Raw genomic sequence first — 27,170 nt, forward strand, 5'->3', positions numbered from 1 at the left:
AGTGCAAGCAATGTCTTCAACCGACATACTCGGCACCCATCATATAATGGTATGGATGCTTCCTCTCTAAGCGGATCAGATGTCTCGACATCCATGGGAATCAATGCATCGATCATTGCCTTCATCTCAAGCTCCAAGTTTATAGGTAGGTCAGGAAGGTTGTCTATCTCCTCTGGCATTGACGGTATAGATTGGCCATGCAAGTGGTGGATTGGATCCTGCAATCCATCCATCGCACGTCCACGAACTCTTCTAATTGGCCGCAAAGGGTGCACTCCCCCATGGGACAAGACATCACCCCCCTGGATAGAAAATTTACCAACAATACCCAATGTTATTGTGTATGGTTTTCAATTAGCTTGCGAGTACAATGCATGATTAATATTAACTTCAAATTACCATTTGCTGAAAATCCGCAATCGCTTGATCAATGATCTCAAATTGAAACTCGCCAAATCATCGTACGTGTTCTATAGACATTTTCGTCTAATTTCCAACTTGCATTCAGAGCAAGGACATGGGACACGCTGATTAAGATATATAATTAATATTTGCATATGTAGTACATTTTCCAATTCTTATAAAATGAAAAAGTGGAAAATTAGACCTTGCAAGAGTTCACCTATGTATGGACTATGTTTTCTAAAGTTATGGAAAACTGTCATGTAACAAGTAAACTCTTGTGTGATTTCAAGACATATTAACTCTATCTAGCCAATGCCTACCTAGAGTTGTGATGAATACATTATGAGGATTTCCCATGAAGCCCAAAATACAACTACTAGGAGAAGAATATCACATGGATTGGATATCTTGAGCAACAAAAAAGACAATTTTGTTCCTTGTGATCAAAGCAATCTAGATGGTTCTAGCAACTACATTCCCTGTGTTTTTTCTAGGAGAGCATTCCATAGTTTTCTCCCATGGCTAGTAGTATTTTTCTAAGATCCATGAGTATTTATATTATTTGGTTTTTGAATTGAGGTAGGACTATTGTTGATTCTTGACTTAGAGTTTCACATGTTGAGTTCAAGGATAAGTGTATCATCATGAAGCTAGATTTGATAGTAGAAAGGTAAAATGAAGTCTAAAGATATGTGAGATTGTTTGGCAATCCCAATTACAAGACAAAAGTATTTAGTACTACACTATCTACAAGACTACTTGTGCTGATCATAGTGGAATAGGGAGCGAGACGAGATTAGTGCTTCATGCATGTGCTATGGGGACACAAAGTCATGAGGATTATTTGATCAAGGTGTAAGACACCTAATACTGAAGGATATGCAAAAACGGTCTAAATCACATGGAATATTTATCCCTAATAGTGTCAAATTTTTATGCTTTTTTATCATAAATTATCTATAAGGCACTTGGAGGTATCATCATTGATATGAGAGGTTAAATCTAGCCATACCTATGGTTCCTATAGTAAGGGGATATTGTTTTGGCAAGGCAATGCTTTTGTGGCCTTTATTGCTTTCCTGTAAAACCTATACAGATTGCCTATTGTATATTGGAAGGGGTGCAATCCAAACTATTAGCCATTATGGAAGGAAATTTTAACCTTTCTTCCAAGATTTTGAGTTGGTTGTGAAGATTTTGATTAGGATTTGGAGGCTATGGAGACTCTTGTAGTGATTGACACTCAAGATTTGAAGCTCAGATAAAGATGAGGGTATGTGATATTACATGCCATAATACTGGTGTGACTGATTGTGTTGCTAATATTATTATAGTAGAAGAGCCTTCTTTTCTTATTTCATAGTGGTTCAAGTCAAGATTCAACTCTCCATTATGTGGTGAAGAATGTGAGAAACCACGATAGTGGCTAAGGTTGCTCTAAAAATCACTTAGCATCATGGAGGGCTAGATTCTTGTTGTTTAGCATATGCCGTCATGAGTTGGAAGAATGTTGAAAAAGACCTCCTTAAAGGTCATGTGAGGAGTTTTACATGCCTTTGTACTATGGAGTTGCAAGTAGGTTGTGATGATCATGCTCTTAGTTTACAAACCTTGGTTTGAATTGATGAAGACTATTAGTATGAAGGTAACATCATGTTGATGCTCTAAGTGTTTTGGTGTTTACTATACTTGAAGAGTTGTCCTTACTAAGGACTTATCCTCATTGTGTGATGGCTATCATGTTCATCAAGAAGTATTTGCAATGTTAAAACCCTCCACATATCATATAACACTAAGTTTTGGGCGTAAAATATGTGATGTTACACCTTATTTTCTTGAGCTACAAGAGTTCTTATGTGCATACTTGATGAAGACTATGAGGATGAAGGTTTCATCATGTTGATGTTGAGAGTGATTTGGTGTTTACTATCCCTAAAGAGTTACCCATACGAAGGACTTATGCTAATGGTGTAATAGCTACCATGTTCATTCTTCATCAAGAAGTAGTTGTAATATGGAGAAAACCCTCCTTATACCATAAAACACTATGTTTTTGTCATAAGATACATGATGCTATACCTTTTATGCTTGAGCTACAAGAGGCATTGAGTTGGACACATGTGTGTGCAGCAGATTGGAGTTCTTCTTCTATTTATATTGTCATGTGGATTGTCGGGTCTTTGGCATTCTTATTGGTGTTTGGATTTGACTTATTTTATTTGTCTCTCTTTTAGCTTCACAATGCGAACATCTTTGTATAAGCATAGCTCTAAACCTATGCCAATTTACTATTAGTGAGGCTATATCAACCATGGGAAAATTTTCATTGCTAGGCTATCACTTGCTTTGTACATAGCCTCATAACTACTTTCTACACTCTCTTAGCATAGCCTAGCTTAAGCAATGCAATGGAATTCTCCTACACCTATCTTAGCCCTATAGGTCCATTGCCTTTGAAAATGCTATATCTCAATGGTTTTCCATAGTCATCTATATGGATTCTCATAGGGGTCCACCTATAGGTAGACTATGAAGCCCTAGTACCATGTGGAAAATGTCATTGATTGGCCATCACAAGCATTGCAAATAGCCTCCTAACTTCTTTCTACTCTCTCTAAGCATTCTTGAGCTTAATTAATGCAAATGGAATACTCACAAGACTACCTTAGCCGCCCTACATATGCATTGCCTATGAGAATGCTAGGCATCAATGGTTTTCTATGGTCATACATATGGGCACTCATAGGAGTCTACCTATAGCTAGGCTATGAAGCCCTCCATATGTTTAGGAGCACCTTGAGTATAGTCTACTCTGTATACTCACTTGCCACTAGCATGTAAGACCAACTCGCTACTTTTCAGATTGTTGATTTTACGTTTAGCATAAAGCCACATAATTTGGAAGGTCTTACGTATGACACTTTTCGTATGACACTCTGCTCAGGACTTCATGGAAACGCCGGTCCTCGTCAGCTGCACTAAGCTCGCCCCCAAGATCCGTGATTCGCTGGACCAACGAGGCAGCGACTTGCGGGTCAATTATATCAGCTTTTTGACCAATGCTTATACCGGCACGTGGTGATGATGATCGAGTACCGCTTGCATTAATAGTCGATGGGGCACACAAGGAACTTTCAATTGTTCCCCACATAGGCAATTTGGTGAAATATAGGAAATTCTCCAATATTTCCTATGTAGACGAATACGCATTCCCCATCTATAACTAGGAAATTGAATTCCCTACATCTTATAATAGGGAATATAGAGCATTCCCTACATTCCTTTGAAAGTCCCTACATTCCCTACATCTTATAATAGGGAATATAGAGCATTCCCCACATTCCTTTGAAAATCCCTACATAAGGAATTATAAGGATGTGATTCCCTACTTTTATATAATAGGGAATTAAAGGTACAATGAGGATAAGATAAAGATGATGTTTATCACAATTCTCTATTTCTCAATTCTAGTTGATACTGATGGTTTCGAGAAGGTAAGGACAAAGGTGATGATGACTATCACGGTGGTGATGAGGATAAGAAAAATGAAAACAACGAGGAACATATATTTCAATTGCAATTTGAGGCGGCTCCAATTGACGAGAGAAAGGAAAGGCTTTTGTAAAGATTATTCAACCTTTGTTTTAATTTCATCCACGAGTCCCCCCCTTCACACCCAAAGAGACACATGCGTGGACAAAACACAAGATATTACAATTCCACAATGCTCCATGCCAACCGTTATCCCCTCCATTCCCATGCAAGCATTCGAGCTTATTTTCTTATAATCACATTTACAACATATGTCATTTCTAGAAATGCCAAGTGATTAAGAGATTATTGTGCAACCATAGCATATGCCTCTTGTGCTAGTACTCGAGCTTGTAGAAAGTGAATGTGCCTTTGCTACAACTTATACAACACTAAAATTTCTAGCTTTGGGTATACAACACCTAGCCAAACTTGTTGGCCCCACATCTAGCCCACATACTCGACTAAGGTGACTAGATCAATCTTATTTTTACTTTACTAATATTTAGTATTTTATTTATTTTATTTCTATGTTTAACTTTTATTGAGGCCCCATTCCTAGACCACATGGGTAGCTATGATGGGTATACAAGAAAGGCTTGGTAAACTAAAATTAAACATGAGTATTTAAATATATTATAGTTGTATTTATAACATTAACATTAACTTCTAAGGGTAACAACTTTGTGCACTCTCTCTCTCTCTCTCTCTCTCTCTATATATATATATATATATATATGGGGCTATAATGGAATAATGTCCTAGGTGGTTTGACTTAACATACACGAACAAAGATTTTGTTGTATTATATATCTGTACAACACATATTCCCAAATAAACCTAGGAAAAATGAAGTCTTAAGGGTAACAACTTTGTGCTCTCTCTCTCTCTCTCTCTCTCTCTCTCTCTCTCTCTCTCTCTGGGGCTATAATGGAATAATGTACTAGGTGGTTTGATTTAACATACATAAGCAAAGATTTTGTTGTATTATATCTGTACAACACATATTCTCAAATAAACCTAGGAAAAATGAAGTCAAAGTGGTAAAATACCCAAAAACGCAACCTTTTTAGTTACTATTAGATTGTTTTTTACAGTATTGCAATGAAATGCCTTGTGTGTGTGTGTGTTTTTTTGTGTGTATGCATACCAATCTTGTAATGTATAACAACCTTCCGTGATGTGTTTTTGAAAGTATCTTCCAATATCATGTGACGTGCTTGAAAGGTGTATACCATGTGAGAGTGAAAAGACTGCAAGGTGTGTAATGGAAAGTGATGGCACATGCTAGTGTCGGACACACTTGCACATTGAGGACATGTAAGTCTATAGAGATTCTGATGTTGAAGAAAGACAATCAAGCAGGAGAGAACAAAAACAAACAATGGAAGCAAATCATCAAGCAATAGGATGAGAAATGAGAAAGTATTGATGGTGTAGATGCATCCAACCACATTATGTTCATATCACACTACATGCATTGGGGGTTTTATTCTCAAATGAAACTACATGAATTAGCATTTAGGTTAGTAAAATGTGTTGGATGTTGTGGATTAGAACCAAAGGAAACATTGAATTTCATCCTTAAAGAGTATTAATGTTTTTGTTGTATTTAGTTATGCTAGAATTGCCATGAGGCTCTATTATCATTCATTGAAGAATACAATTCCTAAGAGCATCGAAGTACTAGCCAATCTATCAATGGCTCCCAAATGCAATAATGCACTGAAATAAAATATGAGTGTTAGCTACCTAAAATTTGTGCATGTATTTCCTAGAGGGCATCGACATCCTATTGAGGAGGTGGCGTGTGAATGATCCGTGGTCTCTTGATAATGACCAACATGGTCCAAGTATAATGCACAAGCATCATATTGTAGTCCATATCATGCCCTACATAATCCAAGGCATAATCAGTCCTATAAGTTGGATGACATTGGGATATGGACTAGCCCTGGAGTAGGTGTTTGAAGTATCATACCAACCATATAGAGAATCCTCATCCCAATCTATAGTAGCATAAATGATGGAATAGGAAGAAATATATGTGATGTCTCTATTATCCCTATTGTCTAGAAATATGCTTTCCAAATGTGTCCAAGTATTCTTGATCCACAAAAGTCTCCCAAAAGCAATAGCACGGTGAAATAAATTTTTGAGTGATGGCTACCTAAATTTCTTGCATGTATACGTGTAATACATCATCGTCCTCTTTGCAATAGTAATACCATGGGAGAGGTCAATCGTAAACAAAATTGGTATGCTTTCATGTAGACTTATGCAAGTTACCTCTTGATTAAGCGTGATGCACCTCAATTCAATGACACCAAAGGGAATCCCCACGTTCTCTCAAAATTCTTAACATGAGAGAATGTAAAAATGTTAGCTCTTGAGCTTGGAGGGAGCCTAAAGAAATCGGGTCACCGTTCGTGGACCTGGGGCGAATGAAAAGAAACCAAGCCAAATGTGGTTCATGAATTGGACCGAGACTTGTATGCCTCTACGACCATAAACAAGTGAGGGCTCATAGAGGCCGGCGAGCGTGTAAAGAAGCAGGCAAAGCCATGTTACGATCTCTTTGTGTTTAGATCGTCTGAAAATCGTAGGTGCCGGCGAGGACAAAGAAACTGGAGCTCGTGGATGCTAGTGAGCGATACAAATAAGTGGGCAAAGCCAGGTCGTGTCTCCAAAGTCGAGTTACTGTGTTGGTATGGCTGGAATGGCGGAGCATGTGCCAAAGGAAATGCAACTGCCTAAGGGCGAGTGGTTATGTGGTCCACTATAAAATAACACTTGCCCTGTGTGCGGACCCTTTCGGATGCTTGGCTACTGGGATATATGGATCGTGATGGTGGATGTGTGTAATGCTTGAAAACCTGGAGCGAGCTAAAAGAAGTCGGGCCCGTGGATCACTCGCTCTTCCTCCATCTTGACCAAGCCGCGCACGGAGCCATAAGTGAGGAGTCAAGTGGACTGGATCGAGTAGTGGGGCCCCCCTCACAACACCAAGCCATGCAGTACGTCACGAGCAACTACACCAAAATCTGACGCTCAGGCTACGGTAGCATCTCCGTTGTGTTCTTAGTGAACATGATTGTGCATCAATGATGATGTCGATATGCATTAACATGTATTTTTGTGCATGTGGTAATTTGATGTGTCTATGTGTGTTTATGGATTTGGTTGCCTTGTGATTTTGAGTTTAATTTTATACATGAGTGAAGAAGTGCTATGAAAACACATGCTTTCTGTGTGTGTGTATGTGTGTGTGTGTGTACTAGGCACCCCATGCCTAGCTCCTGGTGCTTTGCGCCGGGAGAGAGAGAGAGAGGGGGTGACACGTGGTGATAAGGGGGTGCACAACAAACTCTAGACCACTTACTATATAGAAAGTTCACACTATAACTAGGAAGAATAGCAATCAAACTAGGAAAAATGCAACAAACTCTAGTCAATTACATAAATTGAGATCTACAACATCATATGCTAGGTAGCCTTAGATCCGAACTCTTATTTGTTGTCATGAGTGAGTTACAGTAATTAATGTTGTCATCCAATTCCTCTACTAAAGATAATAACATGAACCCTCAGATAGCTTGGTGATAATTGGATAAGTGTCTAAGTAATAATTGTGACATAGATTAGATTACCCTATATAATGCATTTTGTGTCAAGTTGAGTAATCTATAATATAAAGCATCATTAATTGGTGACTTGGAGAGTTATTTTATGAGTAGATAATGATGTACATCAAGGTGTTTATGCTATCATGGAATTAATAAGACTAGCATCCACAAATGCTAATGTAGAGATAGATGTGATTGTTGAGGAAGAGTTAAACATGCTCTAGTGGCAATTAGTTGAATATGTGAGTCTCAAGATCAAGTGGCTAACCTTAATAGAAACGTGGCTAAGCCTTGAACTAATCATTTGGTGCAAGAAGCATGCATCACCTCAAAGGATTATCATTTTTCCCCCCCAAGCATTTTGATCTATTATTTTGAAAGGCTCTAAAACTCTATGGGATATCAGCTACAAATGGGGACTCGTAAATGGAGGAGCCTTATATTGCTACTATACAAAACTAGCATGCTTAGGTAATGATTTGCCTTACTTATTCAAGCTTTAAAATTTTAACCCAAGTTAGTTGGCATCATAATTAATATTCTACATTTTGCTTTATCTTTCCTAATCAGTAATCAAGAATGCATGGCTATGATTTCTCCCCCTTTTCCCATAACAAAATGACAATGGTCTAGCTAGAAAGCATGGCACACACTTGTCTCTTTTGTATTCTCTCTTAAAAATATATATGTTTCTCTATTTCTATTTAGTTTCTTCTAAATTTATTTATTGTTATGTTGATTTTTTATTGATCACATTGATTTAAAGGACTTCCTTTACTTGTTCAAAATAAATCAATTAGTTATATTGTAGATGACCTTCCCCTATTTTCTCCTCCATCTCCAGAACCTGTGACCTTCGCGCTTGAAGCACGACGCTCTAACCCAACTAAAGGAGCACCTGTCTTGGTGAGGCGCAGTCTGTCGCATCGAGAACAGCACCAGTCGCGGCAGGTGACCTTTTCCAAACACCGCACTGGTGTCTTCAAGAAAGCCTACGAGCTCTCTGTTCTCTGTGAAGCACAGGTGGCGGTCATCATCTTCTCCTCCACCAACAGGATGTATGAGTATGCGACACCACAGGCCCTGATGGCTATGGACGAAGCCCGAATGGTTTCGGCCCAGATGCTTTTGCATCAGACCCTGGTGTTGGTGATCCGGGCCTGCCCTACGGATGCTCGATGGCAGTCACTGCTGCTTCTCAAAGCTATGGCGGGCCTTCCAGCTATGGATCTCGTCAAAGTTATGGCACTAGCACATATGCCAATACTGGCCAAGTCCCTCCCCTCAGGCACATGAAGTGGCAGAGAAGGCACAGGCTATCACGGTCCTGCCATCTCGATGTGGTGGAAGAAATAGTGTTAGTTGCGGACGCGCAGATCGCTCAGCTCCTGCAATGCAAGCCTCTCCAAGAAGTCGAGGTTTGTGCAATCTTTCCCTGCCTCATCCTTTTGCATCATCGTCCTTCTGCATCACGGTCCTGCCACTCGATGTGGTGGAAGAAATAGCGTTAGCTGCGGAATAGTGTGTACTCCCGGTCCTATGTGGTGGAAGAAACAGCGTTAGCTGCGGAATAGTCTGTGCTCCTGGTCCGCATCATAAAAATTTCCCTCGATTGTTCACATCAACATAAATCTTAGCTCTTATAGATTCCATCGACGGAATCTAACATTTTGAAGTGACTCTGACGAATGAGACGAGCATCTGTGCATCAGGGGCAAAGACCTAATCGAGTCTTTGTGAAATTTGCTCCCGCTTTTGCTTAAGGTCGCTGATATGCTGTAAGGCAATCTGTTGAATTTGTTTTTTTTTAAAAAGATACAGTGTATGCGACAATTGCACATGGAGATGCTTGCGTTTTGCCTTCATAAATGCTATCAAAACACTGAGCTGTACCATCTGAAATAGGAATAGTTGCTCAGAAACATCTATTATTGTGGTAGATACTGTGTGACCACAATTAGATTTCTCTGCAAACCTATTTGTCAATGCGAATGCTTTGTGACAATGACACTTAGTTGCTTGATGGGCTCAATGCCAATCAGATCTATGCTAAAACTATTGGAGACTGAAGTCCCACAGTTGGCAGGTTCTTGGTTTGCTTCTGCAAAGCTCATTATTAGCTTTGAGCAAGCAAACCTTGGCAACATTTGACTCTTTATTGTTTTCCTTATAAAGGGATTCTGTAATGCTTGAGTCAGTTTCATAGTATTTTGGTTTTCTTGGCGTACTCATAGGTTACAACTAAGCCTGTATGAAATGACATTGTCACAGGATTACATGTTATGATGTCGAGTGACCATAGCTGTCAGGTTCTAGTTGTTTCAACTGTGAACACGAGAAGGATTAGGTGTATAGTTTATCATCCACTTTCTTTGGCTCCCTTTTCATATAATCTCTTATGCTTGTACTTTACTACTATAAGGGCAATGACCAGTAACTTTGGTTGTTGAGGTGACCTTAACATATCTAGACCTTGTTTGTCCTTGTCTGGTCTTTAGAACTAAGTATACATTCCATCTATGTGCGAATTGGTTTTAACACTTGGAACTTGTAAGCTTAGTTTGCTATCTTTCAAATGCTCTCCTTGCTTTTTACTTCCTTCTCTACAAGGATCCAATTCATGAGTGCTTTGATTTTACCATGATGCTTGTACTTTGATCAAACATGTATATAATAGAACATCTCAACACATTTTTGATGCGTTTTTAAACATAAAGCTTACAGTTTTGGCAGAAAATGATGTTTACATGGTGCAAACTCCCTCAAGCATGTATTTTGGTTATGAAAGTGTACATTTCAACATCAACATTACTTTTGGATGTTGATATTCAAATGCTTCATGATGATCGTCCTCGTTCGTTATTCCATTGATGAGCATCTGTATTCTAGCTGATGATACATTGTTTCTTTTATATTCTTTTCAGCCTGATGAGGGTCTATATTCCAGCTGATGAAACATTATTTCATTTATATTCTTTCCAGCTGATGAGAGTCTATATTTCAGCTGATGACACATTATTTCGTTTATATTCTTTCTAGCTGATGAGGGTCTATATTCCAGCTGATGACACATTATTTCGTTTATATTCTTTCCAGTTGAGTGTCTATATTCCAGCTGATGACAAATTGTTTTATTTATATTTTGTTCATGGGGCCCCACATCTGTTATGTTGTCTATAGAGCGGCGTCACGAACTGTCTCTATAGACCTTATGTTGTTACTGTAACGTTTTTCTTTAAGTTTTGTTGTGACAGATATACTGCTTACATCCCAAGTTCAGTTGAAGGAATTTCTTGGAGATTTTATCATTTGTAGTGATGTCGCTTATTCTTATTTTACATGTATATTAAGGAGTAATAAAGCTCTTTTGATGCCTCTGAATAGACTGTTGTAATTCAGGAGTGATGTTATAATTCCCGAGTGATGTAGCTCCTAGGCTCTTGTAAGTTTAAATTTGTAATTTTATATTTTGAATATTAATATAACGGTAGGTCTATATAGAGCTGTGGGTTTTTTCCTTTAGCCCCCAAGGGTTTTTTCATCCATAGTAAGGGACCTTTATTTGAGCGGGGATGCTAGCTATATATATATATAGTCTGTCTATATATAGCGTCCTAGGTCCCTTCTATATATTCCTATCATGTGTGCTCATTTGACACACTTCTGGGGTTCAACTTTCGGTGTCTCGTGTCTCTCTTCTCCTCTCTCTTCCTCCGTTCCTCGTCTCCCTCCTGTTCAACATGCATCGCACTGTTCAACAATAAGTGTAGGATTGGATCTTTTTCTCCAATACTCTAGGGGTGTCTATTGATGGCAGAGTGAACCATATGTTGCTACTATTGATTCTAATCAACTTGATGTATACATTCCTAGCATGGATGATATTGCCAATGAACAAGGTTTGGAAAATGTATCTTATAATCTTATATGTTTATCATTTTTGTACTTGATTCCATATATTTTGGAGACATTTGATGTATACACATGATCTTATTTTGTTGATGTAGCCTCTTGAAGAAAGTAGCTCCTTTGAAGGACAACAATACAAGCAAACAGATTTATCATTGCAGGTAATGCTTTTAAGCTCATATCTAATAAATTTCTTTGAGAATGTCTCTTATACAGATACTTATACATTAACTTTCATTTCCCATAGATGAATATGTTCGTGGAGGAAGAAAAGAGCTTTGAAGAATTTCAATGTTATACATCCGATGAGGTTCTTTGCTTTATATTAAATTTAAGATTGACCATATGGTTCATGTTCTTAACAGTATCTTATCCTTTACATGCTTAAAATGTAGGATGTTGAAAATGAAGATGAGACACTTGATATGGAAAATTGTGCCAGCTTTTCAAAGTTATTTTCATATGGTTTAGACAAAATAATGTACTCAACTAAACGTCAAGAAACTCTGGAACAAAGTATCCATAGTTCAAGCAATAATAAGGTATGTAACTTTTTTTCTATATAAATGTTTTTAATGTGATTACTAATTTTAGTTTTGAATGTAGGCTAATCCAGATGATGACATTAATGAAACATCTCGAAAAAGTCAAAGAAAGAGGAGGTAATTGATATATGTTTGTGAGAGAACAATAGCGTCATAGTTTAGTGAATAACTAAAGATATGATTTATTACATAACTATTTATTTTACGTGTTGACTAGCCAAGTGAGAAGATGAAGGATCTTTTGCAACAAAGGAGCATGAAATGAGGTACCAATATCAACGAAAAAGAACTAAAGGTGCTAGATGTAAAGATGCGTAAAGAGTAGCTTTATATATATATATATATATATATATATATATATATATAAAATAGTCATGTAGTTAAATTTATGGCTTTTCATATTATAATTCGTGTCATTTAATTATCTATACATAGTATAATAAGTTACTTATTATCTTTTTGTTATTCAATGCAGGTTAATATGACAAAAGAGAACATAGAAACCATACTTTTGAAGTATCTTGGTGTGCCTACAATTCATGATATGTACTTTTCTTTAAAGGGTATGTACATGAATCTCAAAAAGATTGAAGCTAGCTTTCGAGTCTTGATTAAGAATACAAAGAAGCCAACAAAGTGATTATATGATTAAGGAGATTATTTATTGGCTACTAGGAAATGACAAAGTTGTATTAAACAAAAATAGCAATGTGCTTAGTCTAGATGATGTGGAAGATTTAGCATAACTTCTACTTTGAGTTAAGAATTTATTGCTTTTCAACATATTGGAGATTTGAGGGATTACTCAAACATTTATTACTTTGCAACATATTGGAGATTTAAGGGATAAAGTAATCATGACACACATGTTGCTTAATTAGTTTTTAGTTCTATGCTCTTTTAAAAGTATTTTCATTTTTCTTTCGGTTGTTAGAAGTAGATGTTGATGTCTTAATTTGTTTAATCTATTTTGATCATTAGATGTATGTTATTGATCCTTACTTAGAAATGATGCATTCTCTATATAATTTTCTAGTTAAAAATTTATTGTGTAATTCCTTGTTTGATATGAGCATGTCTAAGAGTAAGGGCAAAGTAGATAAAGTGATAAGGAAAAAAGAGAATTCCCACGGAATTTTCTAGTTGATAGTATATATAAGTAGGGAATGTAAAAAATAGGAAAAATGAGAGATTTCCTAGTGAGAGTACTTAGGGAATCACCTCTATAATTTTTTTCCTATATATGGAATATTTCCTATATAGGAATTATTCCCTACATAGAAAATTTTGTATTTTTCCTACATAGGAATTTCCTATGTAAGAATTTTTTATGTAGGAAATATTTCTTACATAAGAAAGGTCTTATGTGATTTCCTACTTATTCTCACTAGGAAATGTCCCATTTTCCCTAGTTTTTACTTTTCCCACTTATATGTATTTTCAACTAGGGAATTCCATGGGGAATTCTCTTTTTTTCCTATATGGGGATCGATTGAAAGTTCCTTGTGGCAGTAGCGCCTCTAGCAGCTGAACTTGAAGTTGGCAGACGTACAGCTACATCTGGCAATACTGTAGTGTACCTCATTGACCGACGCCCAATGGGTCCTCTTCGTTCTGCTGCTGCTGCATTACCATCCTGATCAGCGATGCTAACGGAGGCCACTATCGTCGCCACGGCCATCGTACTGTACTCGGATTCTGTGATTTGTCTGGAATAAAAGCCCCGTTGATTGACAATGCAAGTGGACTAGAATTTTGGAATCTGTGGTAAGACGGCCTTCTTGAATCGGAGTGATGCGGATGATGCAAAATGGGCGCTCCGTGTATATAACAGGCCTGGTTACGGTGTCCTTCTTCCAAAAGCAACCATCGGAATTTAGGCTACCGCATTTTCTTGCGACGGCCGCTTTCGCCGCATTTTCGCTTTTCTTCCAAAAATGTGTCAAAGGGAAAAATCTGGACTCTTCCTGGCTTGATAACGTGGCAGTAGGTCCCATTTCTTGCTTCCCAAAGCCTGGAAAGTGGAGTGTCACGAATCCATTGTAGGCAGAGCTCGTTGATGGATATATTGTTCCATTTGGTAGGTGCAAAAACTTCTCACGTTTAATGTAAAATGAATTGTAAAATTTTCTAAACCGTTTTTAACATTTTTTAAAAAAGATTTCAAACTTTCAAATGTAGGAAAACTTTAGTTATCAAAATACATGTACTTTGATTTCAAATTCTCTCTTGAACTTTGGTTTTTGTATCTGCTTAAAATAATGGTTTTTGTGAACAGTGCTTGTCTGATACCCATGGAGTGTCATATTCTTGAGAGGACCAATTCCCAAGCTTAGGCAACGAGATATCCATCCGAAGAAATATGCTTAATACTCTCAATTACTCCACAGCCATGGCTAGCATCTGCGATACCCTTCTTTAGGTAGTTTATCTACAATGAAGAGGGCATCCATCATGACCCTCAAACATAGTAATTTATCTTTCAATGGTTACTTGGGCCCCCATTTTCCCTACGGAATCTTACGTAGCTCTTATTTACTAAACCTTATTCCCCACAACCTGGTGTCTCACGCAAGATCCACATTTCTATTTCCCTGTATCCTGCTCCTTGCAAGTGGAGTGTTGAGGATCCAAATTAGCTTATCTTGCACTGGCTTGCTATTAATGAAGAAACTCCTCGCATTATTCATCGCTATTGCTTCCCACGTGATCTTGGATGCACCAGAAAGTTGGTCAATGACTCTAGCTTACTACAATCAAATAATTGAGCCATATTGGTCAATCACCCAATGTTTTACTATCGAGAACCCTTTCCTTGCCAAAAATCTCCATCTTGTACCTAGTTGCACTACTACCAAAGGATCAAACACCCATGACCACTATACATTATCATCTCCCCTTATCAGACTTGGCATCCATTAAATTTCTTATCAAATGAGGTGCTTTGAGCTTCTCAATAGCATGGGACATGAGTGCATCTTTACTGCCCGAATTCCACCCTCAATAGAATTCTTTAATTTGAGTAAATATCCTCTCCCAACACTATGTGTATCAAAGGGGCAGAATCTAATAGACATTTAGGATGTAGTTTGACCTACTTTTAGTTACTTCGGTTTTAGCATCCAAAGGCTTCCATCCTCCTTTCTCGTGTGATTTTGTCAACTCTAATATTGAAACATCAGCTAAATACCTTTCCTTTCCTTGTGTTCTCCATGAACAAGACGCTATTAGGGAGCTCGATGTTTTGAACACACTCTTATTCTAGGATATAGGGGGCATGTAGAACCTGAAGATAGGGAATATGAATAACTACAAAATCTTCGATTTCACATGAAGAGGCCAAGTAATGTTGTTCCAACTACTTGTTTTCCTCTTTAACTTGTATGTAACCCATTTCCTCCTTGTTTCTTTTGTCAATCCTACAACCATTGGGAAACCTAGATAATGAAAGACTGTGCTCCTCTTTATGACTCTACCTTTCCGAACTAGAGCTTCGAGATCATCATCAGAATACTAATTAGATTAGATTTAGTCAAATTGATTTTGAACCTAGCTACATCTTCATAAGTACCCAAGACTTTCATGGCTTTACTTAGATTCCTTGCACTCACTACTAGCCACAGGGGCACTAAGCGAGGGAGTAAAATAATCGGGTGTCGCTTAAGCGATGATGGCTTTTGTCGCTTAAGCGACGTAACCGTCTTTTAAGCCACAACAGGAAATTTTTTAAATTCACATGTCGTTTAAGTGACGACATCCGTCACTTAGGAACCATTGCTATGGACATCTCTTAAGCGAGAACTTTTGCGACATGTGCACACTGTTCTCCATTGCTTAAGTGATGCACCACAATAAAACAAAAATCTGAATGTTTCTCTCATTTTTTATGATCCAAGTGAGAGGGAGGGAAATCAACGAGATTTGAATCACTACTTGCATGCATAGGAATGTAAATTCTATATATATATATATATATATCCCATTGTCCATCAAAGCTTGCTCACTTGCTTAAAGATGATATTTTGCATTTTGCTTTCTATGTTGCTATGGCCTACTATTCTCACATCCTTTGGCCTAAACTTCAAAACTTGTCTTTCTAATAGGAAGCGATTGCAAAATGGTGGATTGGATGCATCTTGAATTGTGTGACCAAGTTGAAGAGATACCTTAATGGGATTGGGACTATTCCCCATTCGCTTTCCAAATCGTTAAAGGTGATGATCATGTGCATATGTTAATTGCTAGAATACCACAATGTGAGCTTGCATGCTATTACCAAGACATTGGATGGGCAAGTTTTCATGTAGCTCAAGATCTCCTTGAACCATACAAGTATCAAGTTGTCTTCTTGCTTGAGCATCTATAACTTTGATCCATATGACAACTTGCATGGGTGGGCAAGCATGTTTTCATGTGGATGGGAGTGCCATTCAAATGAGCATGACAATAGATAGCTTGAAGTGAGTGTGAAGTTGTTCTGAAGATTGACACTTGAGTTGTAGAATGGTTATATGCGCCTTAAGCCTAAGACCCAAAACTCACACTTCAACAGTACATAGATAGGCATACATAATATTCTATCTCGAGGTGGATTTACAAGATTTCCAAGCACAAATCACATTGATTTAGCTCATTCTAATCATGGCCATTACATGGAATAAGAAGTATAGATAGAATATACACTCATCAAAATCATGCACATATGCAAACAATCTTATAAGAAAGTTGAGATGCTAGTCATCGTATGCTCTTAATGTCTTTTTTAGACTAGTAGAGATAATCTTTAAACCATCTATGATATAGTGAAGGTCAAATGTAGTGTATTATGATGCCTTATTAATACCATCAAATTATCACATTTACAATGCACATGCCACAGAAAAAATATCCTTATCATGTGAGTTGAAGGCTATATCTTCTCCTTGGGTGAAACTTTGTTGTGTAGATAGAACCTTGACGACTAGTTAGAATCATGTAGACTATATGTGGAATACTTCAAAGTAGAAGTGTTGAACTCTTCTCCATGTCGGCCACCCCAAGCCACAGCTTCCCCAAAGCACTTCCCCATCAAGTGACTATCCCTAGTATGCAAATCTGAGCAATGCTTCTCCTCCTCTCATTTATGAACCTTTCAGATCAAAGGTGCTCCTTCCTAGTGCTTCTACTATGTGTGTGGACACAATGCCAAAATTAGTGTAGCTATTAGAATATCAATGTTGATACGTAGCACTTTTCTTGACTTCATCATTTGACTCTGCAAATCCACCCTTTAACTAAAGTTGACAGTAGTAGCTCCATTGGGTTCACTAGTGTCTAGATAAAAGCTTTTGCAACTATGAAGCTTCAAAACTTCATCCTTCTTCTCCCTACTTAACAAGAGTCCATTGATGGACTTTTTGTAGCTTTGACTTCCTAATGAAAATTGCCTTTTCATATTGCATGATCTTTCCCTAGGTCTAATTCTAACTGGCATATATAGAACAAATTTAACACTATCAGATTCAACAACTTTCGTCTTTGTAGCCTCTAGCTTGGCATCATAATCTACAATCCTTTTTTTTCTTTACTCAAATTCCTCACTATAATCTCCATGCACCTCCATCTCTTTCACTAAAGCATGCCTCCCTCTCATTCTTGTTTCTTTTTGGCCATATCTACGCTTGCACATCATAAATTGACCAAAAAATCTCATGATCACATGCTTCCAAAAGCATGCCATTCTTTTTACCAATTAATCGTCATATTCCCTATTACCTCCTCGTATCACACATCATAACACATGTGCTTCCACCCTTCTCCCTATGCTTAGATTTATCCATTCTCCCACTTACCTCAAAGGATACAAAAACCATGATAGCCCTCACATTCACTTTAACTAATGTTGATGGGCACAAAATGATTACCTCCTACTTTTATACTTGCTTCATTTTATGTATGTAAGTATTAGGCAATTAGGCATGCTTTCTTTATCTCTTCCCTTTGATGGATATCACATTTAAAGACCATATCTCTTTGTCAATCTCTTAATGCTTATTTTTAAGAACTCAAGGCCAAGTCAAAACACTACTTTAATCAAGGGTCAATAGCTCATCACTAAATCCATCCACTTTACTCAAAGTACATACTTGTAAGCTTGGATTTTAAGTATATGCAATGTGACCAACTCCTCCCTTAACACATGGCAATTATGTTCTTCCTCTACTTGTTCTTCACAAGGTCTCCATACACGTCTCTAAGCATTATTGTTCGATTCCTCTTAACTAATACTCTTATTCATCTTCATTAAAGAAAAAATAATATGTATAGTCTACAATGCTCAACAAAACAAAACATGCAAAATGATGTTGATTTTATTCTTGCCACTTGACTGCCCATCCTACTCCAATCCTCCTACATTTTTCATAGCACTAGATATGGCACCATCACTATAGTGACCCATCTAACATGGGGGGGTAAAAGAGTGAGGGAAAGGAAACTTAGGGAAACAAGCCTATAAGTGGTAGGGATAAAGAAAAGAATGAGTCAATGAAATGTACACACTATCTTTTCTCCCATTGGTCCATCTCAAATCTCTTGTCATTAGGGGAGTCATTAACTTCTAAGCTAGATAGTTGTTTTTGAGTCCATATCTCCCCTAATGAATTAGAATTATTGTTGTTATTAGATTCCAAATCATGTGGGAAATGGTCCCACCAAACTTTAGTCACACATTGTAATTCTTTACAAGTATTCCAATGCCAAGTAAATTTAAATAATGCATAATTTATTTATTAAAAGATACTAACCCAAGGGTTATAATACGAGTAAGGATTAGTAGAGCATCAAAATGATTTATACATCTTGTAGCGTCATCGTGGGGTTTATCTCTCTTAAGCTATACCACTTTCTTTACTTAAGTGACTCTTCTTTCCTAGTAATGCTTGAAATTCTTGACCAACCGTAGAGCAATTGGCTTGGATATGCTCTAGCTCATAACACTTGAGCGACTCTTCTTTCTTAGTAATACCTCAAATTCTAAATTAACCCTAGAGAAATGGGCTTGGATGTGTTATAGCTCATAACACTAGAATAATCGACCATTGAAACATATCTTTAGAATGTTTTTAAACTTATTGCACTGGTGATATGTTTTCTCTTTTCCCTTGTTAGTATCATAGTCATTCCCAATGTCTCCCAAAGGATAGTTGTTTTGAACAAGTTGGTACCATTTTTGTCAATTCAAATGTTTTTCTCATACAAGAGTGTGCATTGATAACAATTATGCATGCCAAGGATGATTAAGACCTTGAAAGAACATTTTCATTGGTCTTCTATATCCATTATTGGAGCACACACCATCAAGGTTGTGAAGCATAAGTAATATGCTTTTAGAGACAAGTCATGTTGCTTCAAATAAAAAAACTCATTCATATTGATTGACTTATAGGTGCCATGCAGATCACTACAAGGAAATGGAAGCATAGTGATGGCCATTTGTCATATGATTAGAAAGTATTGTTGTGGTGATGGCTATTTTTGACACAATTAGGTGGTGTTACTATTAGCATCACCTTATGAATCACTATTTGTATTAGCAATGTATATAGCAACATAGATAGCAATGCATATAGCAACACTATTCTAGGGTGAAAAAAGCACCAAAAACTTGAGCACAACATTATATAGGTTTTGAAACGAGCAAGAGTTAGAAAGCAAAGGAGAGAGGGAGAGAGCTCAAAGCAAGGGAGATTGAGAGAGAGATAGAGATGTCACCACCACCACCACCATCCATTAAGAAGAAGAAGAAGGGAAGCACAAAGGGATTCTTCTTTGAGCTTTAAGGTAACTACATTCTCCCTTCTCTCTTAGTTTTTCTCTTTTCTTCACTTCTCTCTTTCTTCTTGTTGATGAAGAGATGCATATAGAAGATAAGGGAGAGAGAGAAAGGGAGAGAGCTCAAAGCAAGGGAGGTTGAGAGAAAAAGATAGAGAAACTATCACCATTGCTATTGCCACTGCCATCCATGAAGAGAGAGGAGACAATTACAAAGAAGAGGAAGGGAACATGTGAAGGAGGAGAAGAAAAAGGAGAAGCATGAAAGAATTCTTCTTCAAGCTTTGCGGTAAGTGCATTCTCTCTTCTCTCTTTCTTTTCATTTATGAAGAGATGCATAGAGAGAGGGAGGGAGGTAGGGGGAGAGAGAGAGACATAAAGAGAGAGAGAGAGAAAGAGAGAGATGGAGAGAGATGGAGAGAGAAAGGAAGAGACGGAGAAATAAAAAGAGGGAGGGAGAGAGAAATGAAGAGAGCAATACAAAGAGGGAGAAATATGGAGAGACTAAAAAGTAAAGAAAAGAAAAGAAAATAGAGAGAGAGAGAGGGAGGGAGAGAAGGATATATCGAGAGAGTGCTAGATATGTTCAATGCTCCACCCTCATAAGGTGCCACCAATGATCCATGGTGCTCAAAGTTGTGAGGCCCCCATTATGAGGAGAAGCCAAATGTGAGCTTGGATATTGGTTGAGTCCTAACTTGTATATCAGATGAGATCTATGTGATCGGACGGCAAAAAGGTGATCATTGTGGGTCTAATCTTTGGGTTGGACTAAGTAGTTAAGCTGGTAGCAACTCGAGGCACATTGCATTGAGTTGCAGGGTAAAGGGAATACAGTATGAAGCGAGGAGGCATGTTCCACGGTGGATTCCGTGAGCTTTTGTGATGGATTCTGTAAAATTTTATTGCTGGGACTCATACACAAGGTGGATTCTTTGTGCGAAAAGTCGATGGGGACGCCTATCCTTTTCGAGCGCTTTGTTAATTTAATGTGTAAGGGGTGATTCCATAGCGGGTGATTCCGCAAAATACATATTTAAATTAGTAAACGTTTATGAGTTTAGAGTGCGTACTTGTAATAAATTAAGGTTAGGATAGAGTTCTAACCAATTTATTTTTGTAGCTGAAGACTGCTAGGTATTCACTTTTGTCGGTTTAATTGCATTATTTTTCTAACAATTATGAATGCTTCAGTTGATGTGTAGAGCAAGCAGCGGTGGCATTGGGAAGCATTGGAGGGTAGCGTGTATTCAAACCATCATCAATTTTTTATGGACGCGTATCTTAGGCATGGCGTCCATATTTTGACGTGCTTATTTATTAAAGTACTTGATATTTATTTATTACTTTTGTATGCGCATGGGTGCACAATTTAAATATTTGTATTGGACATTGTATTTCGGTACTGCATCTGATTCCTTGGGCACCCAACAGCTTTAATTCTTTAGTGGCACAAAAGCAAACACAAAAGCTAAAGTGTGCTAATTGTAAATTGGGCTATTTCTTGAGCTTGAAGATGAATAATATATAAAAATACATGCTTTGTGAAGCACTCACATAAGGCATGGGGGGAGATTGCACCCAATTAGTCTCTTACTTCATATCGTGCAAACTTTCTTCCTTGTTTCTGTGCAAAAGTAGAGTTATTTTATTCTTGGGGACCTTCTGATGCTCATTATGCGCGCATATGGCGTTCGATTTGTGCACCATAGTAGGTCCTTTAGGCTCATATTGTAGAGCGGTTAGGCTGAACTAACCGCCTTCACGGGCTATAAAAACTAAATCCCTTCATAGTCATTGGTAATCTATCTTTCACCTAGTCAGAGTTGTTCTAGCTAGCCGTAAGCTCTTCACCTATCTTCTGTGTAGATCGCCACCTAAGCTTCACAATGGAAACACACGGGTGGACAGAGCCATCTTTTTATCAATTGTTTGGAGCTAAAGAAATTTTCTAATTCTCTTCTTATCTTTTGTGTACTCTCTGTCTCTATCTCTTTCTCAGATTCTGTTCGCTGTGCCATGTTTTTTTTTAATAGATAGGGGGAGAGAGAAGTAAGGAAAATAGAGAGAGAAAGGGATATAGAGAGAATATATATATATATATATATATATATATAGCGGGGGAGGGAGGAAAAGAGAGAGAGAGAGAGAGAGAGAGAGAGAGAGAGAGAGAGAGAGAGAGAGAGAGAGAGAGAGAGGGTAAGGAGAGAGAGGGAGAGCTAAAAGAAAAGGAGAAATGCATTTCATCTGTGTTCATAGAGTAGAATGTTGTTGCCATGTATAAACCCACCAAGGAAAAAGGTAGAGATGTCAAGGGACCCTCCCTCAGTATTGAAGATCCTGAAGGGGTGAAACCCCTTTGTAACATTTGCTATTTGCATTAAAAATTTACTTTATAATTGTTTCTATTTGCGTTTCTATTACCGTTGCTATATGTATTGCTAATTCCAAGTAGTGATGCTAGTAGTAATGTAAATAGTGACTGATTTTTCGTGTCCTAATAGGGCAACAAATGACGATGAAGGGGGTATTCTAGTTCCATCATTTTAAACTTTGGTATTGTATCTATATGTTGTAGTGTATATCTCTTGCAGATCAAAACCTTCTTGATATCTTTTCATGTGATTGGGGTCTTAGATATACCAATATTTCTACACCATTTTTAAAATAATAGGCATCATGCATGTAAATCAATAGCACAATCCATAGATATCATGATCTTAGCAAATAATCATATATCTCTTCTTCATTTTCTCTATTATAGACACAATTAGAGCCTCCTCTTAAGGCTTCAAGCTCAATGCTTTTCTTAAGCCCTTTAGTTGTAATAAGTGGGTTCCCTTCTTTTGATAGCCACATCTCTCTCCACTTAGGTAGGGCCTACACTTGTATACATCAAAATCATATAGCAAGATCTCTACGTGAGCATCCAAAAGTAAGCTATATTTCTTCAATCCCAACCACATGTGGCTGCCCAAGTTAATACCATAATTGAGTATTATAGTCTCAAATCTAGCCTCAATGGCTCAACTAATTGTCCAACTTGGATCTAGATTTGAGTGATGAGAATGCCAGCTTTGCAAGATCTCAAAAATAAGAATAAATGTCAATTAGTAAGCTCAATTTCTTGACCTACATTTCACTCACACTCCTCGCTCAAACCATGAGCTCCCACAAACATCAAATGATCCTCTAATACCAATTGAGTTGGAAGCAGTTGTGGGATGCTAGGTAGAAGTTATGGAGTACAAGAGGGTTGAGAAAGAGAAGGAAGAACATAAGAGAGTTATATGGGTATATATGGTACCCTAATTCTTTGTTCTCATAACTTATATATGACTGGACACTATGTAAGGATACAAGGGATGCCCACTCGAATATACGCTATTGGACTTCGTTCTAATACTTCAATACTCCAAATGATTCAACCTTGTATCAGTCAACCACTTTAATGTTGAAATGTTCACTTTCTACGGCACTATAACATATAGACCTAATATCAATGTTCAAAGCAACAAAATTGGAAGAAAATATCCACGCCGTTGCTATTAGCATCAATACAAGTATTGCTAGAAAACCGTCTCCATGTTCATTGGTATTAACATTGCCATGTGTGTCACTATATATATCGATGCTCGTACTAATACTGACATTGATTAACATAATGGTGGTTATAGTAAATTTTTGACACTAATAACAACAGTCGCATGGTAAATTATCTATGTAAATAGCGATGATTATAGGCAAAAGAGGCATGCAGTCATGCCATGTTTCTAGTCACATGGGTTGAATATTGTTCGATAATTCATTTACGAATATAATATACAACTACTGTAAAAAATTTAAAGAACATGATTTACAAAAAACAACGAATCCATTGATTGAATATACAAACAAGTACAATGATAACATCACATTACATAGTACTACATCTAATGATAGGGAGGAGGAATAAGAATTGGGAAAAATATCTATACAAGTCACTAAATGTGAGCCACATACAATGATGTATAACCCACAGTAGAGGGCATTCTACTTGATAAAGTAGAAAATTCTGATCCCGCTTGGACAAAGCGAAAAGTGTTATCAATGAATAATAATACATCTTGTTTGTTGACATCTTGAAAATATGAACTCTATTTAGAGACATTTTTGTTGATCATTTAAACTCCAGAAAAACCGGTCCTCTTGGCCTAATGAAATAAAATAATATAGCTTATATATATCCCTCATTATGGATAAATGCATGAGATTGTGACCCAAGCTTTCTACACAAATAGATCAATGGAAAAGTATGTATGGACCAAAAGGTAAAAAATGAGAGGAATGCTCCATGCATCCAAGCTCTGAGTATACTTGATCACTATTCGTCCATAGCTTGTCTAAATGCAACGAATCATCAAAATGAGTCTACAACATAACCAAACATTGATCTAAAATACACAATGCATCACAAAAACTAAAAATTGAAAAAATTTCATGATCACATGCTTCCAAAAGCATGCCATTCTTTCTACCAATTAATCATCATATTCCCTATTACCTCCTTGTATCACACATCATAACACATGTGCTTCCACCCTTCTCCCTATGCTTAGATTTATCCATTCTCCCACTTACCTCAAAGGATACAAAAACCATGATAGCCCTCACATTCACTTTAACTAATGTTAATGGGCACAAAATGAATACCTCCTACTTTTATACTTGCTTCATTTTATGTATGTAAGTATTAGGCAATTAGGCATGCTTTCTTTATCTCTTCCCTTTGATGGATATCACATTTAAAGGCCATATCTCTTTGTCAATCCCTTAATGCTTATTTTTAAGAACTCAAGGCCAAGTGAAAACACTACTTTAATCAAGGGTCAATAGCTCATCACTAAATCCATCCACTTTACTCAAAGTACATACTTGTAAGCCTGGATTTTAAGTATATGCAATGTGACCAACTCCTCCCTTAACATATGGCAATCATATTCTTCCTCTACTTGTTCTTCACAAGGTCTCCATATCTTGCTCATAACTATAGTTCCCAAACCATGTATTTCTACATATTATGTCTTCAAGCTTACAAAGTCCTCCAGGTGGATCCTATGGTCACTATTTCCCTGAGGGGGTGCATGAATCTCATATCTAGCTGTGTCCTCGCTACCTCTCACTATTGGTGCCATTGCTTGGAGAGTCCACAATCTCCTGTTTGAGCCTCCTCTACTCCTCCTAGCTAGCCACTGAGGCTTTTTTACATCACTCTTTATTTTCTTCTACATGTACATCTAATCTCGTCTGTGGGACATCTAGGCATGCATTAGCTCCATCATAATCTATCCAATGGAGAAATGAATAGCTAGTGTAGATACTAGAAACCCCTTGTACAAGGACGTTATTACATAGTCCTTGCTATCCTCTGATACATTCTTCTAGTGATCCAATATAGTATGCCTAAAAACTTGCTAGCACAACTCATGTATAGGTATAATCCATCCCTTTCCCTCATCATTCATATGTACGACTCTCATTTTTTGCTCCACTAACTACCCATAATCCAATGGGGTAGGTCTAATTTATGTCCTCTCCCACCTATGACTATTCTTCTCAGTGTAACTAGAAGACCCATCTACATCATGTATACCTACAATAGTGGAATCTCTTGTAGTACCATCCACAGGAGGAGTGACACTCTCTAATGGCTGAGAAAACCTTGGCAACATACTACTAAAAGTGCCTATAGATGTAGCAACGTTGTGTTAGATATGCTCAACGCCCCACCCTCATAAGGTGGGACCAATGATCCATGGAGCTCAAAGTTGTAAGGCCCCCATTATGAGGAGAAGACAAATTTTAGCCCGGATATTGGGTGAGTCTTGACTTGTATATCAGATGAGGTCTATGTGACCGTATGGCAAAAAGGTGACCATTGTGGGTCTAATCTTTGGGTTAGACTGAAGTAGTTAAGCTGGTAGCAACTGGAGACACATTGCATCGAGTTGCAAGGTAAGGGAGTTGAAAGGGGCCCCTGGAATATTCCATGTCCGACTAGTGGAAGCTCATATGGTAGGTCAGTCACACCGACCTAACCGCCTTTGCGGGCTATAAAAGCTAAACCCCTTCACAACGATCGATCATCTATCCTGCGCCCAGTCAGAGTTTTTCCAACTAGCCTTAAGCTCTTCACCTATCTTCTATCTAGATCGCCATCTAAGCTTCACTTTGGAAGCGCATGGGTGGGCATAGCCATCTCTGTATCAGTTGTTTGGAGCTAAAGAAATTTTCTAACTCTCCTCTTATCTATTGTGTACTCTCTATCTCTATCGCTTTCTTAGATTTTTGTTCGCTGCACCGTGTAATTTTTACATGGTATTAGAGTCTAGGGGGCTCTAGGGATCAAAGAGTGCGCAAGAGGGGAAGTGGTTCTGGTGCATTAGGAAGTGGTGCAAGAGTTGGTGTTGCTGTATCAGTTATTCAAGCATTGAGGATTCATCCACCAACCTTGAGGGAAAGTAGGTTAGATGGTACAAACTATACCTTGTGGAAGTTCATAATTACAACTATCCTTGATTCTTATGAGATTTTGGAGACTGTGTTGGAGACTGACATAGAACCACAACCTACCCGCGACCCATTAAATTCTAGTGTGATGATTCCTCAAAATGTAGATCTTCAACAATCTTGGAAAGAAGGAATGCAGATGCATTGTGTGCCTTAGTTACAAGCTGTTCTGCTAGTGTTCTAACTTTGATTCAGCATACAACCAAAGCATTAGAGGCTTGGAATGTACTGAGGAGTCAGCATGAAACGCGAAACCAAACAAGGATTCAAAACTTGGAGAATCAACTAGCAGGGAAGAAGTTTGCTGAAGGAGAGACAACTGAAGCATTCATAACTCGGATTAAGAATCTGCGCGACCAAATGACTGATGCTAGGATACAAAATACTAGTGAGGAGCTAGCTCAGAGGTGCCTTTCGATTTGTCCACAAAAGTTTGATGGACTAGTAACTGCCCTTAATACTCAGGTGAGACCCAAAGCTTTGAGTTTTGAGGAGTTTTGTGCATTATTGCTGGAAGAGGAGTTGAGGTTAAAAGCCCGAGAAGGAAGCAACAATAGAGATGCTGCATTCTCAACCAATGCAAAAGGCAGAGTTGGTTCCTCCACAAAAAATGATGGTGACAAAAAGAAGAAGGGTGGTAAGAAGAAGTTTCAAGGAGAATGATTCTATTGCAAGAAGAAATGACATGCAATCGCAGATTATCGTGTCAAGAAGGCAGATGAAAATAATGGTACCCTTAAAAGTAAAGGGAAAGAGATAGTCAATATGGTTGAAGCAGAGTTGGAGTTATTCA

At 37.7% G+C, this 27,170-nt stretch overlaps 1 protein-coding gene across 2 annotated transcripts; it reads left to right on the forward strand.

The window, feature by feature from the left end:
- The first annotated feature begins 8,421 nt into the window (after positions 1-8,421).
- On the forward strand, positions 8,422-12,744 carry LOC148033906 (uncharacterized). Of its 2 annotated transcripts, XM_087682396.1 has the most exons (7): positions 8,422-8,980; positions 11,570-11,632; positions 11,719-11,781; positions 11,867-12,013; positions 12,078-12,133; positions 12,234-12,282; positions 12,492-12,744. In XM_087682396.1, the coding sequence occupies exons 1-6, from the start codon at positions 8,741-8,743 to the stop codon at positions 12,247-12,249; spliced, it is 585 nt and encodes a 194-aa protein (XP_087538522.1). In that variant the 5' UTR covers positions 8,422-8,740; the 3' UTR covers positions 12,250-12,282; positions 12,492-12,744. The 2 variants fall into 2 exon arrangements, with proteins under 2 accessions (XP_087538522.1, XP_087538523.1); XM_087682397.1 differs by lacking the exon at positions 11,719-11,781.
- The last annotated feature ends 14,426 nt before the right edge of the window (positions 12,745-27,170 follow it).

This window comes from Lygodium microphyllum, chromosome 7 (genome assembly GCF_053477565.2).
Source record: "Lygodium microphyllum isolate KBCC chromosome 7, Lygodium_microphyllum_v1.1.10, whole genome shotgun sequence".
NCBI classification, from domain to species: Eukaryota; Viridiplantae; Streptophyta; class Polypodiopsida; order Schizaeales; family Lygodiaceae; genus Lygodium; species Lygodium microphyllum.

Excerpts from the sequence above, each read along its gene's own strand:
- LOC148033906 (XM_087682396.1), top strand. The coding sequence starts at position 8,741 with ATGGCAGTCACTGCTGCTTCTCAAAGCTATGGCGGGCCTTCCAGCTAT. Across the intron at positions 11,633-11,718 it reads AAACAGATTTATCATTGCAG|ATGAATATGTTCGTGGAGGA; the intron begins GTAATGCTTTTA and ends CATTTCCCATAG. Across the intron at positions 12,014-12,077 it reads ATAGTTCAAGCAATAATAAG|GCTAATCCAGATGATGACAT; the intron begins GTATGTAACTTT and ends TTTTGAATGTAG.